The 14738-nt window shown below is 35.7% G+C and overlaps 1 protein-coding gene across 1 annotated transcript in view; it reads left to right on the forward strand.

Annotated features, from left to right (window-relative positions):
- Window positions 1-1097: 1097 nt before the first annotated feature.
- The window catches only part of CNTNAP4 (contactin associated protein family member 4), a 214501-nt gene continuing 200860 nt past the window's right edge, over window positions 1098-14738 (forward strand). Inside the window, exon 1 of the mRNA XM_054003153.1 lies at window positions 1098-1358. Within this exon, the coding sequence (XP_053859128.1) occupies window positions 1262-1358 (97 nt within the window). The 5' untranslated portion in view covers window positions 1098-1261. The remainder of the gene's footprint in view (window positions 1359-14738) is intronic.

Here is a 14738-nt window from a genome sequence, read left to right on the forward strand (position 1 = left end):
AAATTTGGACCACTAGGCTGATTTTTATATACCTCACAGTCACAAGGCATGCAGGTTTGTATTGTCACAGTAATTTCTGCCAAAACACAGACAGTTCATACAGTGTGAACACTGCAGAAGTAGCAGTGACGGGGCCATTGATGTGGTCCTTTAATATGGCTTTTACCCTCACTAATGTCATGAGTTTGCAAATACACAGTTAAATTTCTCACACTTGAGAAATTATGTCCCTGGAGTTAGCATATACAGTAACTCAGTAACTTGTTTTGCAAAAAAACCCACAAGCAAACAAAGAGAAAACCAAACAAAACTCCAAAACAAAACCATACACTTTTAGGATATAGTTTGAATATAATGACTTTAAATTCCTCTGAAGCTCTTTCTCAAAGTAAGCTATTTCCCAAACACAAGCAATAGGATGTTTGCTTTCTATACTTTCACAAAGTATAGAAAGCAAAATGTTCTATGTGGTATTTGGGAGCTAAAGTATTTTGGGAAAGACAGGTGCAATCATACGTTTATATTATGTTTAGGTGTTTACTCTTAGGAGTTGAGAATGTAATTCTTTAATGCCAGCATTAATCGAGATAAAGCCCTCCACGGACAGTGGTGGTGCCTTTTCCAGAGGGGCAGTCAATCACTCGCTCCTCAAGTCAAGGCAGCAAATCGCTTTCCTTTAAGAGAGCAGAACTTGCAACGCTTTTGCAGCTGAAAGTGTAAAAAAAGAAAAAGAAAAAAATTTAAAAAAAGGAAGAAAAATTGCTACGCGGGGAAAGGCTCGGCAGCACGCAGAGCCGGCGGTGCCCCGGCGCACGCAGCGCAGGGCAGGGCAGGCAGAGCGCGGCCGGCGGCGCTCGCTCCCGTGCCGGCCGCGCCGCCCAGCGCCGCCCCCGCCGCCCGCTCGGTGCCAGCCGCCGCCGCCAGGGGTGTCCAGCGCCGCGCCGCGCGGGCTGCCGGCAGCAGCGGCGTGCCGAGCCGGCTGCCCGTGCAGCCCCGAGTGCCTCTGTGGCAGCGGGGGTAGGGGGGGGGGGGTGTGCAGATTCTCGCTGCTGCTCCTCTGGGCTTGCTGCTGCGAGGCTGAGAAGCAGATCCGGAGGTGAGCGTGCGTGTGCCAGGAGATGCGGAGGGCGTTTGGCTGAGGTGCCTGGCCCCTGGGAAGCTCTGCGAGGAGAGGCGGAGAGAGGCAGTAGGAAGGAGGCAGGAGCAGAACTGAAGTACAGCGCAGCTGTTTCCGAATACTCTGGTTCTTTTGGGCGCCTCAATGATTGTGAACATGGATTCTGTCACTGAAATATTCTTGAAGCTGCTCTTTCTCCTGTCTGTTCATCGCCAGCACATGGCAGTGGCAGGGAATAAATGTAAGTATTGCATGTGATTTAAAACTCAATCCAGAGTGTGTTGAAAACTTCTGGGATTTTTTTTTTTTTTTTTTTTTTTTGCATTTAGAATAAATATAATTTTTGAGACAAACATTTATACTTTGAAATCATGGCATCAAGCTGCTAGCCTAAAAATTTTCTAAGACTCTTCTATAGATTTTTGTCATGAGTCTGTGTACAGAATGTTGTTTATAAAGCTACTGTATAAGAGTGTCTGAAAGCAGCATTTTGCTAAGGGATGCATGTTCAGCTGTGTTTTCATTTTTGTTTTCTCTTTTGAAGTGCAGTATTTTCCAAGGAATTGTGTCTTACATGGAAACTACTGGCAGACTTCCGTTGTGCAACGTTTCTATTGTGTAGTGGATTTTAGCATTTGAAAATTTTGAAAGCTGGTATCTGCATATCCTGGATTAAGCTGGCACTCAACTTGAATGGCAATCACAGTGCAGTTCAAAAGCAGTAGAAATGTAACAAGGAAAAATGTGGATAGTAAGACTTTAAGGTCTCTGCATTGATTTCTTAGGGAGTATTGTTCATGCATGACGACAGAAGAGAATGCTAACAGTTACAATAGAAAGTTTGGGTTTTTTTTTTGGTTTTTTTTTTTTTTTTTTTTTTTTTTTTAATGAGTTAGCCAGTAGAGTGGTATCACAAAATAAAGACCATGATTACAGTTTTAAGGATGATCTGCTCTCTAGGAGGAAAATCATATATATATAGATGATAGACAGATAGATACACATACACACACACATGTATCTGAAAAATTTCTGTTTCCAGTATTGAATTAAACTAATTACCTTTAAATTAAAAAAGAAAAAAACTTACTAAGAAATTAATTTTCAGGGCTTTTATAATTCAGTAATAGAACTGAGTTATTCTTGTTCCATTTGATTCAGCTTCAACAAGCTGAAGGATTTCATTTTGTGTTCCGTGGTAGTGCAGTAGCCTAAATGCCAGATGCTCATAACCTGAATTGGACATATTTTCTCCCCTTCCTGTTAAGGCACTGGTTGTGCATCACAGGAATGGGAAGGGCTGAAGTAATGCTTCTGTGGGAAGAAAGTGCATGCCAAAGCAATGAGGAATGTTCAGGAATAACCTTACAGCCCAGTGGCAGGGGACAGCTCCCTGGAAACATTTGAGCAATGGCAGAGAAGTTTGAAGTGCTCAATGGATCTATAGCCTAGGGTTTTGCATATGGATGGTTTGTAAACTAAACATGCTCCCATGAGCCAGACATTCACACTGCAGCACCAAAATGATCTTGTGCTGTCATTCAGTAATGATATCTCATTTGATACTCAAGTGCATAGTGTAGCCCTAAACATGAATACTAAGTTAAACACCCTGCTGCAATCCAGTCACAGCTTTAATTCTCTTCATCATTCTGCATTGTACAGTTTATGAATACATCCATTTTCACAAGACCGTGATAATTGAATTGCACATTAATAGCATTTGGCACTATGCACGAAACTAAATCAGTTCCTTACAGGGAGGCATATTAAAACCATTGCAAAAAAAGTCTTGCATCACACAGCAAAGCAGTAAAGCACTAGAGGTCACTCTTACAATTTAGGAAGCAAGGTTTGAGGAGAGGCTCAAGCTTCTTTCCAATATAGAATTCTGAAGGATGAAACAAACCAAGTATAAAATACGTTCACTACTGGCTTTCTCAGCTACATCTCAAAAACAGGGCAAAATCCTGTTTCAAATGGTTGAATTGAATAAACGGATTTTTTCATGTACATGCTACTATTAATAAATGCAAAGTATTTTTATTTAGGAATAAATCCTAACTACTATGTCAAAACAATCATCTGAATTGAAAATACAAGAACTCTGCCCATGCTGCAGGCAAAATATCATTATTATGGGAAAAATAAATTAAATTATTGAAATTAAACAGTGAACAATAATCTATGGAGAGAACTTGGTCAGCCTAATGCATATTGTTTATTTTCAATATCTAATCTGGAAAAAAATCCCTATATATGTTGTTTTGGAAGTGAAAATTTCTGTAGGACAGATAGTTTGTTTTAGAAGTGACAGTTTACATCTGAAGTATTATGGTATAAATTTTGTTAGCATTTTACAAATTAAAAAAATTACCTTAGGAGAAAAGGTTTTTCATAATTACTGATCATGGTAGATCCATGCATGAGCCATTATCTACCTACTTGAACTTACTTTACTCCTTGTTTCTTGTGGTATTAACCAGGAATTGAAATCCTTTCGAGTAGGTGCTTCTACTATTGACATTAATGTACTTAAACCCATTTACAAAACCAGGTAAAGTTTGAATGTCTTGAATTAATTTTGATGGCTAGATTTTCCAGTAGGTTGCCAATCGTCAAAGACAATAGGATGAGGTTTTAATTTTCCCTCTATGTTAATATATTTTTTTTGTTTTAATTTTATGGTTCTTTCTGCAGTAATAGATCCTGAATACTTAAATTTTGCTTTGTCTTTAAGGCCAGCGGCAAGTAAGAAAATACAAAATTAAAGACCTTTAAAAGTCATCTTGAAGTGTCGTTTGTAATATTTCAGTAGTCCAAAGAAAATTTCCTAGATCAAAAATTGATGTGTTTAAAATTATTTCTGTCTTAAAGAAATTGCAATATTCCTCTTTTGAGTAAAATGATTTTGAAGTTCTTAAGTTGTCGGGAGCTAACAAATATATTTTTAATATTTTAAATATTTTAAATTTTCATTTAAAATATGAAATTTTATTTCTAGGGTCTTATTTTGTTTGTTTCCCCTGAAAATGAACACTGACACTTCCAACTAAGAGAAGTAATAATTGGTGCTGAAATTCCAAATATTTTAAAGGTTCTGTAGGTAGTGCTGCTTACAACTTTCCTATACTTCCTCCCAAAGAACTGAACTTCCAGTGTAGTTGAAAGAAGTTTGAAGTGCACAGCCTTAGTAAGTAATTGTATAAGGTCAAGTGTGAGTTTTAAATGAAAGATTAAAGCAAGTACTGCTGTTAAGTTTTTTCCACTGGAGCTATGAGACATTTTTATTTTATTGGTAACTGTCTCTACTGTTGTAAATCAGCAAGTTACTAAATCATCGCTTGAGAACCTGCCAGAAATTGGTACTCCAGTAAGTGCAGGGCCTTTTTTTTAAACTCTTTAAAACTGAAGTGTTGCAGAAAACATAATTAAACCCTCTATACACATGAAGTCAGCTGTGACTAAAAATTATTAAGGGAAATTGTTGCAGTGAATGGAAATAAAGAGGAATTGGGGCGTTTCCATGCAAATTTTCACTTCTGCATACCTATTTCTCTGTGTTAAAACTGCCCAGTTTTACAGAAGCTTTTATGAATTCAGATTTTCACATGTATACTATGATGATCACAATTTCTATAAATACGTAAACATTTCTTCTTCTTCTTCTTCTCCTTCTTCTTATTCTTCTTCTTTTTCTTCTTCTTCTTGTTGCTACGACTACTACTACTACTACGACTACTACTACTACTACTACTACTATTATGACTGCTGTTGATTTTATTTTATATAACAGGAATTTGTCATTGATACTAGATAAGAGGACCTCTCTAAAGATGACAGAGAATGACTATTAATGAAACTGAAGTTTTCAAAGACAGGACTGAGTAAATACATACCTTGATTATAGCATCAGATGCAAGTCATTGTACAAGTATTATCCCCTGGGAAGGGATTACTTTCTACAAGGAAAACTTTGTATATTAATTTTGAAATTATTGCCATTCTGATGTTAATCATTGGTACCAAACAGTTCCATAGAATAACTGACAATTTTATGGAACTGCACTGAAATTATGCTAAAGTGCTGTTTATCAAAAAACAATTTAATTTAAAATGTAATTCTTTTACTGCTAGGTTGTGGTTGATGTGAACTGGAGGGGAGGAAAAAGTAGTCCCTTCCTCAATTTTCTTTTAGCCTCATTAATATTTATTTTCTATTTATTATCATCTATCTCTGCTATGAGAGAGCAATAGAGACCTCATCAGAGATCAGGCCATCTCTGGGCAATTATTTCTGTGAATAAAACATTACAGTCTCTGGTATATTTCGGATGTTGTTTGTACAGTAACATCAAAAACTTGCATCAACATCAAATCTAAACTAATACCAGAAGAAAAAAAATATTATTTTTTTTTAGACTTTAAAGGCTTAGAATTCACAGAAGAGCCTTGGATTGATTACACTGAGTATAATCAACAATTCACATCCCATTGCTCTAGCCTTTAAAATTCCCATGAATACACTTGTCCCTGAGCCCAGTCAGCAGGATGGCTGGAGCAAACTTGGTCATGATTGGAGGAGTCATGATTGGAGAAAAGTGAGAGACAATTAATGACATTGTCAAATTATGAAAGAATCAACCACAAGCAGAAAATGCAGTAGGATATGTGTTAATTATTTATTACGTTTGCTGTGTAGGCTAGAACATACTGTATTTTGATTAAATACCAGTCAGAAGTTCCAGAGGAAGCACTAACTGCTTTATGTTTTCATAAGTATTCAGTCATGGCCATTCTGCTTTCTTTCTTTCTTACGTAAGAGTACATAAGCCTACATCTGTGTTCATCCACAAGAAAGACAACTTTTGACTGAGACAATTTGCCGAAGTGTCACAAAATAATGAGTGCTTCTGTCATTGTATATGAGGAACAAAGCTCAAGTTTAATATTCTTTCCAGGCATTTCTCTGTTGCATAAGAAAAAAAAATCCACAAATAGATAGTTTGTCATATATTTATAGGTCTGTGTTGTTTTAATCCCAGCCATCAACCAAGCCCAACATAGCTGCTCAGTGATTCCCCACCAGCAGGTAAAGATGAGGAAGGGTAAAAGACAGAAAACTTGTGGATTGAGAAAAGTTGAACTTGATGATCCTCATAGGTCCTTTCCAACTCAGAATGTTCTGAAATTCTCTAATTCTGTGCACAGAAAAAGCAGAAGTCACATACAAAAGCAAAGAAAAACAAGGAATGCTTCCTCCACTTCCCATGGGCAGGTAGGTGTTCAGACATCTCCAGGAGAGCAGAGCCCCTTCATATGACAGTGACTTAGGAAGACAAATTACATCACTTCAAATGTCACCCCCCTGCTCCTTCTTCCCCCTTCCCCCAATTTTATATGCTGAGCATACCATGCAGTCTGGAGTATCACTTTGGTCATTTTGGGTCCCCTCTCCTGGCTGTGTCTCCTCCCAGCCTTCCATGCATTCTCAACTTGTTTGCCATCGAGGCAGTGCAAAAAGCAGAAAATATTTTGCCTCTCTATGACCCCTGCTCAGCAATAACAGAAAAAAACCTCTATATTATCAACCCTGTTTTCAGCACAGACTCAAAACACAGCCTCATACCAGCCGCTGTAACCCAGCCAAAACCAGCACAATATCTTATATGCTATACGTGCCAGTACTCTGTCTACTGATTCATCTTCTGAAAAAACTTCAACAATCTCACCTTCTAACAAATTTAACTGAGAAAAAATAGGTCAAATATCCACCCCCCTGCATCCCTTCTCAATCCTGCTACCGCCCCACTCCAAACAAGCAAATCAAAGAACAATTGAACAGTCAAGAAATATTAAATCTTTCAAATATTTCTTTTCTTTCCCCCCCAGATAAACCTGTGCCTTTTCTGCTTGTAGATCTGAGAGTTTAGTGTGCGGTATCACACAGGATTGTGGGAAGGTTAGAACTGCTACTCAGTACTTTTAATGTTTAATGTTTGCTGCTCTCAACTAACAAGGTGATAACAGAGGTGGGAGCTGTAAGAGCCATCACTAATTCAAAGGGCTTTCCTTCCTAGAACACTCCAGGCAATTTTTTAAAAGCAGTGAAGAAATAACAAGTACTAAAACTAATCATGTCGTGTCTGTCACTGACTCCAGAAGTATACATGATTTTTAAGATGTTTCTGAAGTAAAAAATTAAAATTTGCTTTTATCTCTGAGTTTTCAGTTGTTTTATGAAGAGTAATGGAAAAGCAAAAACAATAGTGAAAACATTGATTATGATGACTTTCTGCACAATTGCTTGTATTTTGCACTGTTAAGTGTTTAGTTAAATTGATCTGGTAATTCTTAGGTATAAAATTTCTTTGTAACTTATAATTTTGGCAGTCAGGGCCTATGTGTGACTTCTAGATTAAAAATTGAAGAAGAGGTGTCTTTCTCAGTATACTGATATATATTAGATAAATATCATTATAACTAGGGCTGTCTTTCTAAATTTGAGAAATAACAAAAAACATATAGGAGAAACAGACCAAAATGTTTTGCGCTTTTTGTTTGTAAAAAATGATTCATCTTTACTGCTAGGGTTTAGCGAACAGTGGTTTGCTGAAATTTTACCTCTGCAATGTTTTGTATCTCTGTATTTTATCATTCTTACTTATTTGTCCTGTGTTTGTGTTCTATACATGTGCGAGTATCCCATTACAGGCTAATGTTATACTCTATAGAATATAGAATACTCTGTAGGTCATCTATTACCAGTTGAAGTTGAGGCCAGTAATCTTGAGTTAAATCTGTGAAACACAGTGGAGGATTGGTGTCCAATTCTTTTGCTTTTCAAAAGAAAGTTTTAAGTGTTTACTACAGATTGGTATGCTATTTTTTAGTAACCAAAATATTGTGTGGACCTGAGGTATTATCTATACTGTTTGTAATCTACTTAATGAGCATTTTTAGTGCAATAATTGGAAAAGTGATTGAAATCCTGGAAACTTCATTTAAAATAGATTAAAATTAAGAACAGAATTGTTATTTAAATGTCATACTCACTTAATAAGCAAGTAAAGAAAAGTTTGCTAGGGCCTTAAGTCTCAAAGGATAGAGAAAAAATATAGTTAGGAAATCTCTCCATCTGGGTACTGGGTCTAATAACTTTTCATTAAGTAGATCTTGTTATTTAGTTGTGCTCAAGAATAAGTTATTGCTTGTTCCTTGCTGTTAGAGTGCCTGTTTGTTTCTGTGATAGTATTTAACCAATTAAAATATTTGCACATAGGGTCTTGAAGGAAAAGTAGATTAGAAACAGCATGCTGGAATATTTGAATTTATTTTTATTACTTATTTTTTTTTTTTTTTCAGCCCACAGCTGAAGAAGGTCTTTCACTTTTTCAGGTGTTCCTCTATCCACTCCTAAATCTAAGTAGAAAGTGTTTTCAAAACCTTAGTTATTTCTAAAAATAAAATTTTATAATTTTTTTTCTGATTACATTTAATATTCGCTGCAAGAAATCCCCATCTGTATTTGCTTGATCTCTTCAGAGTTATTGTGAAAGAATATATAGAAAATATAGAAAATACAGAAAACCTTTATAGAAAATTCTAAAGAACAAACCAAAAGTCTCGTAAAATACATGGTTAAACGGGGTACAAAAAATATTACTCAGATGCCATAGAACCTGATAAACCGCACCTGGAGAGAAAACAGAGTATCTTGTTATTAAAGAAGGCCTGGAGTAGAGGTTTTCAACAAGACAGCAAGAGTAAAACCTTTTGAGGGGAACATGCATTATAAAAGTGATGTTCGAGACAAACTGAGTTGCATAGAGGGAGCCCAAACCACTGATTTAGTTCACCTGCAGCATTCTGCTGTATCCTGAGTTATATTAGGCTGCATGTGCTCAATATAGATATTCTATAATTATCTGAAAAAATTAAGGGGAGGGGCAAAGTTAGTTTCTTCAGTATTACTAATTATGGTAGAAGTCAGATGATGTGTATGGAATACTAATAAGAAAATATCCATTTGAAGCTCAAAGATTTTTGAAATTAGAAATGAAATTATAGATGAGCAGAAGAAGGGAGAATTTCATTGTTTCATTTATTTGCAAATATTACTTACTTTTGAGAGATATGATTAACCTCTGCCTTCTGCAAAGCCATGAAAATTGGGATTTATCTGTCTGAAATTAAAAATCTGGAACTTAGATAGCTAAGTCCCTTTTTAGTCATGTGAAAGAAAAAAGTATATCTTGCATGAAGAAATCGTGGCATAGATGGAAGGAGGAAATCACATACAAAGGTGATTTGCAGTATAAAAGTGCCATTTGGCTCTCACTATTGATTATGACTAAGTAACTGGGTAATCTGTATGCTTTGTAGACATCTACACAAGATGAGATGGGTTCCAGTTCTGTCAAAATATCCTACTGTAAATAAGTGTTAGAAAAAAGTATACCAATCTGTATTGATTGTCTTGTACAGTAATCACCAGCTATACCTGGCAACTCATTCATATTTGCTGTTAAGACTCCCTGAGTCTCCCTTTTTTCTGTTTGGTAACAAAGATTCTCCTTTGTTTCCCAGGGGTTAAGGCTGCTGCCATTGCTAGACCTAGACAAAACATAGTGACTAAATGAGGAGCTGGAAATGTCCTACCAATGAGACTGTCTTTCATTCCTGAAAGTGTGAAATAGGTATTTTGACCATACACAATGTTCTGGTAAAGTACAATCTCATTAAATTAAATAAGCTGAAACTGACTGTTCTATCCACCTGAGACAGTCTGATCTTTCCACCCCTTTGATAAACCATGATTAAAGCTCCATTTTAACCCCAGTCTTGTCAAAACTGTAGGGATTTTTTATTTCTAAAGAAAGCATAGAATGAAAGAGATTCTATTATGAAAAAAAAAAAAAAAAAACAAACCACCAAAAAGAACCAAAACAACCAAACCCAGAACGCTACAGCATTTCTATTAATAAAACAATAATAAAACTAATAAAAATATCCTGGTACTTTTGTGGTCACTTTAAAGCCTTTCCACCATCCAAACTGACTGTTATTTAGATTAGGAAGCTTCAAGCCAGTAAACTGTGGCTCTCACTATAATTTCCAGACAGGAAGCCTATCTGCTATGCAGTAGTCTAGTTTGTAGTAGTTTTGTAATCACAGTGAGATTTACTTACCCTTCTTTTTTTTTTTTTTTTTTTTTTTTTTGTGGGGCGGGGAGAGTAAAACTCCTAGGGAAATCAATGGCATTTTTGCATAGATAAATATTGAATAAAAGCTTTAGAAAGAATGAGCTGAATATTCATTCAACAGTGATATGCTGCATAGTTTGAATATAACTAGTCTCTTTATTTCCTTTCTAAGTATCAGTCCTTTCACTATGCCTTGTTTGGAGGACTCAGATATACAACTGTATAACAAACAAGAATTACTCATTTGTCCTGCTTGGCAAAATATAAATATGAGAAGAAAAAGACATTTAGAATTTTAGCAACTTCCTGTGGTTGGGGAATTTCTATGCCTGTAGCAAAAAACTGCTGCTGTTTTTCTGAGCCAACTTTTTTAGAAAAACTATCAAGATGATTGATTTTAATTTTCAAGGGTGAAATAGCCCTTAAAACTAAATTCTTTCAGGACTATCTGGATGCAATGGAGCACACTGATGATTGCTGAGCTCTGCCCTGAAATTGATAAAGTATGTTGCAGTAAACTCTTAGTTTTATCACCCTGAGTGTGGAAGTTTTGGGGCTGTTTTTCAGTTGCACCATGCCAGCAGGCTCTGGAGCTCCACCATACCTGTCAGAAATTACATTTCTGTTTTCAAGCAAGGTCTGTTTCAGAGACTACTTCTCTAAAGAGTAGACATGTTCTCCAGTAATTAACACTGAGAACAAACCAGCCTCCTGGAGAAAGGAGGGATTATCATAAAACTTGTTTTCAAATACTAACCCATAATTTTACTCCTAACATACCTGCTCTTACATAAAACATATTTGTAAACAAATGTGTATGCCACTGAATATGTTTTTCTCCCTGCAAAGCAGAACAAACAGAACCATGGTGCTTCTTAATCTCATTTCCTGGTGCACTTTCAGAAGATCTAGATAGCAGTGGTTAGCCTGGCACAAGAGAAGACTATGACAGGGTTTTTGTCAGGGCACAGTTCTGTAAAAATGTTATTTGGACGTCAAGTAAAATAAAATACAGAAGGAATTCAGTGATAGATCAATCAGCTATCAAACCTTTGTTAGGTTTTGACAGACCCACTGTTACTCTAACAGACTATCAATGTGCTTTTATATCTGGGTAAAATTTGCAGTGCATATAAAAATAATTAATTGTAAAACTCTCACCTAAACACAGGTGACAGGTTAAACATAGCTGTACCATTCTTCTGAAGAATCCTTTCAGTTATGATAGGCAATGTGTAAGGTTTTTTTTATGGAATATCACTTTAGCATCTACTCCTCGTATATTGTTAATGTGTTTGGAGTATGATGACTTTTTTATTTTTTTCATCTTTCTTTCTCAAGGGCTCAAAAACCTCCATCTCTACTCAACGGGTTTTGACTTTTGTGAACAGTCATTACCTCATAGATCATATTTACACTGTATACCTGTACTTTACTGTGTTCTGATTCATTCTCTGTGGACAGGAAAATAAAGAATTTAAGAAGCAGAGACTGGGGAAAAGGAAGATTGATGTGCAAGTACCTGTATGTACATTTCTGTACTGTATGCAATGAAGTGTTGTTATTTTCAAACCCTTTGCAAATTGTCTACGTCTCTTTGCCAGTTTGCTCTTTGTAGCCCAGCACTGGTAGATATACGGTCAGACTGCCTCAAATTTAGTGTGATGGGTGAGTGATGGATTCACAGCTGTGCTGAACTTTATCTCCGTTATACTTAGGAAACCGCAGTAGAAAACAAGCTTTTTTTCACCATTTTGTGTCACGTTGGGGCAGGGTGGAAGGGTGAGTGGAGGTGGGGAATCTACCATGGCAAATAAGTCTTTTCTTTTTGTATCTCTGCAGTGACTACATAGAAATTTGATCATATTCTGCTTCTTGGGAAGGATGGTAGTATATTCTCTGTGGATATTATACACAAGGACAGATTGAGGAATTCTAACAGAGAATTCTCTGATCTAACTCTCAACTCTAGTAAAGTGTATATGTGTGATGGAGGTACCAAAGAGAGTAGTCTCTGTTTTGATGTTTCTAATATATTTTCATAATGTCTCAGTGGCATTTCTAAGATAATGCCGCAGGTGTTGAAAACGTATGTTGAGTAGAATGAAAATATGTCAAGTTTCAGTGCATGGTTGTGCATGCTTGAATATTACAGATTTAAAAATATTATTTAAAAATCTACCAGTGCTGTAATATGATGTTCATATTTACATGTTAGCTTTTATAGTTAGATGTATCCTTACCTTTTTGAATGCTTTAATGCCATCTCAGTAGATTCTTTTTTTTAAATAAGAGATTTATTCATCTTTCACACCTGAATTTTTGTTCATATGTTATCATTCACTGATGGCATAGATACTTAATTATTTAGATTATTTTTGTGGCTTTAACTAATGTAGAAGTACATTTGGGAAACATCCCAGACGGGACATGTGTCCTTTTCTCAGTAATTCACAATGGATAAATGTAATAAATTTAACCTTAAACCAGGAAGACCCAGAAAGACTTTTTAATGTTTCTGTCATCCTTCCTACCCTGTCTCTTGCCAGTAAAGAGCTATGTGTAGAGAAAGTGGTGATGAAGATAGTGTTCCGCTGACTGTGGAACCCCACTGCTAAAAATATGTTAGAAGCACTTTTGTGGTAATGGACAATTTCAGTCAGAAAATCACATATTGTTTGGTACAAAATCTTTTTTTTTCAGACTAGAACATTCTAAAATATTGGCTATTTCTTAAAGTGTTATTTTTCATAAAACATAACCAGGTAAATAGGTGGTAAATAGCAGTTGGTGGTAATCACTCAGTGTGTTACCTTCTTGGAGTATAAATAGTGGTCTATTTTATAGTATCTTTTAATACCTGCTTAAAAATACTTGACAGATAGTATCTTGATCTGCTTAAATTTATTCCAAGCAAATAATTCATTGTCACTTTTCCAGCAATTAATCTATCATCACTGAGAGAAGAGATACTATGCCAGGTCAATTTTATCAGTATTAGAATATGGAATTTTTATGAAAGAAGAATTGTGTTATTCCTTCAGACTAAACAGATATTTTATTTTCAAAGATTAACTGCACAACTCAGAAGAAAATAAAACATTTTTTAAAATAGTGATCTTCTGCTTAAACTACTGTTGGGAAATTTTTATTTTATCTGTCATGGCATGTAAACATATGTTCATGCTTAAATATATATATATATAAATATATATATATATATATATATATATATATATATATATATAAAATGTGATTAATTAATGACACAGTGAGCAGAATCCCACTTCAATAAGTGGTTTTAAAACAACTCTGCATAGATGCCTTTTGACAGATGCTTTCTAACCACTCCCCCAGTACCAGCCCTGTAAGTGGTCACACCTCAGCCCACGCTTGAGTCCTGGCCTTCACCCAGTATTGCTGCCCAAATTTGGACCCAGGCACCTTGCTGGTATTCCTGGATTCCTATTACATGACAGTAGGGAGTCATGTATGTGGCAACCTTGCTCCTAGATTCTTTAATCCCTTCTGAGGCATTCTTGCCCTCTCTAACAAATTATTTCTCAATCACAGATTTACTACTGATGACCAGTTAGAATTTGACTTTGCCGTTTCCACTTTTCTATTTATGTAGCTTTGTAGATCATTGCTTTTATATTGTAGTTGAGAAGTCTGATTTTGTAGCTCAAATGTTAAAATAGAATTTGTACCCAACTTAACACACAGTACAATGTTTGAAGTTGTAGACTGTGGACAGGGGCAAAACACAGGTGCCTATGTCTTAGTCTATTATGTTTTCAAACAATATTAAAATTGAAGAATGATGCCTTGCCCAGATTTTTTTAGGACTTGAAAATTCATTCATTTAGTCTAGAAATATTTACATTCTGTGCAGGATTTTTTTTTTTTTTTTTTTTTTTTTTTTTTTTTTTTTTTTTTTTTTTTTTTTTTTGCGTATGTGTATGTTGTTTTAAAATTGACTCAGTTTTAGTTTTTTTACAATGGTGGAGTATGAAATAAAGTTACATGATCAGTCAAAACAAAGGTTTGTGGAACCAGACTGTAAGGGACATTCTTGTTTCATAAACTCCCTCAATTCCCTTTTGCAGGCATCTGAAATTCAGATGCTTGATTGTTTCACTGTCAGATTTTCCAAGAGTTGGATTATCTCTATTTCTAACACGTGATTTGGCTGCCACAATAGGCCTTGGCCACTCTGCTCATTACTGTTTCTTACTATTATTGAGAAATGTGCAGTTTTCTTAGGGATATGAGTAGATTGATTGGTCCTTTGAACTTGGAAGTCATGCATATATTTGAATATTTGAAGCACAACTCATAAAAGAAAGAAGAGCCTAATAGTCACTAAACGTGTACTGTTGATAGTCCATCTGTAACACATCATCTCTGTGTTA

The sequence above is a fragment of the Vidua macroura genome, chromosome Z, assembly GCF_024509145.1.
Source record: "Vidua macroura isolate BioBank_ID:100142 chromosome Z, ASM2450914v1, whole genome shotgun sequence".
In the NCBI taxonomy this organism is placed as follows: domain Eukaryota; kingdom Metazoa; phylum Chordata; class Aves; order Passeriformes; family Viduidae; genus Vidua; species Vidua macroura.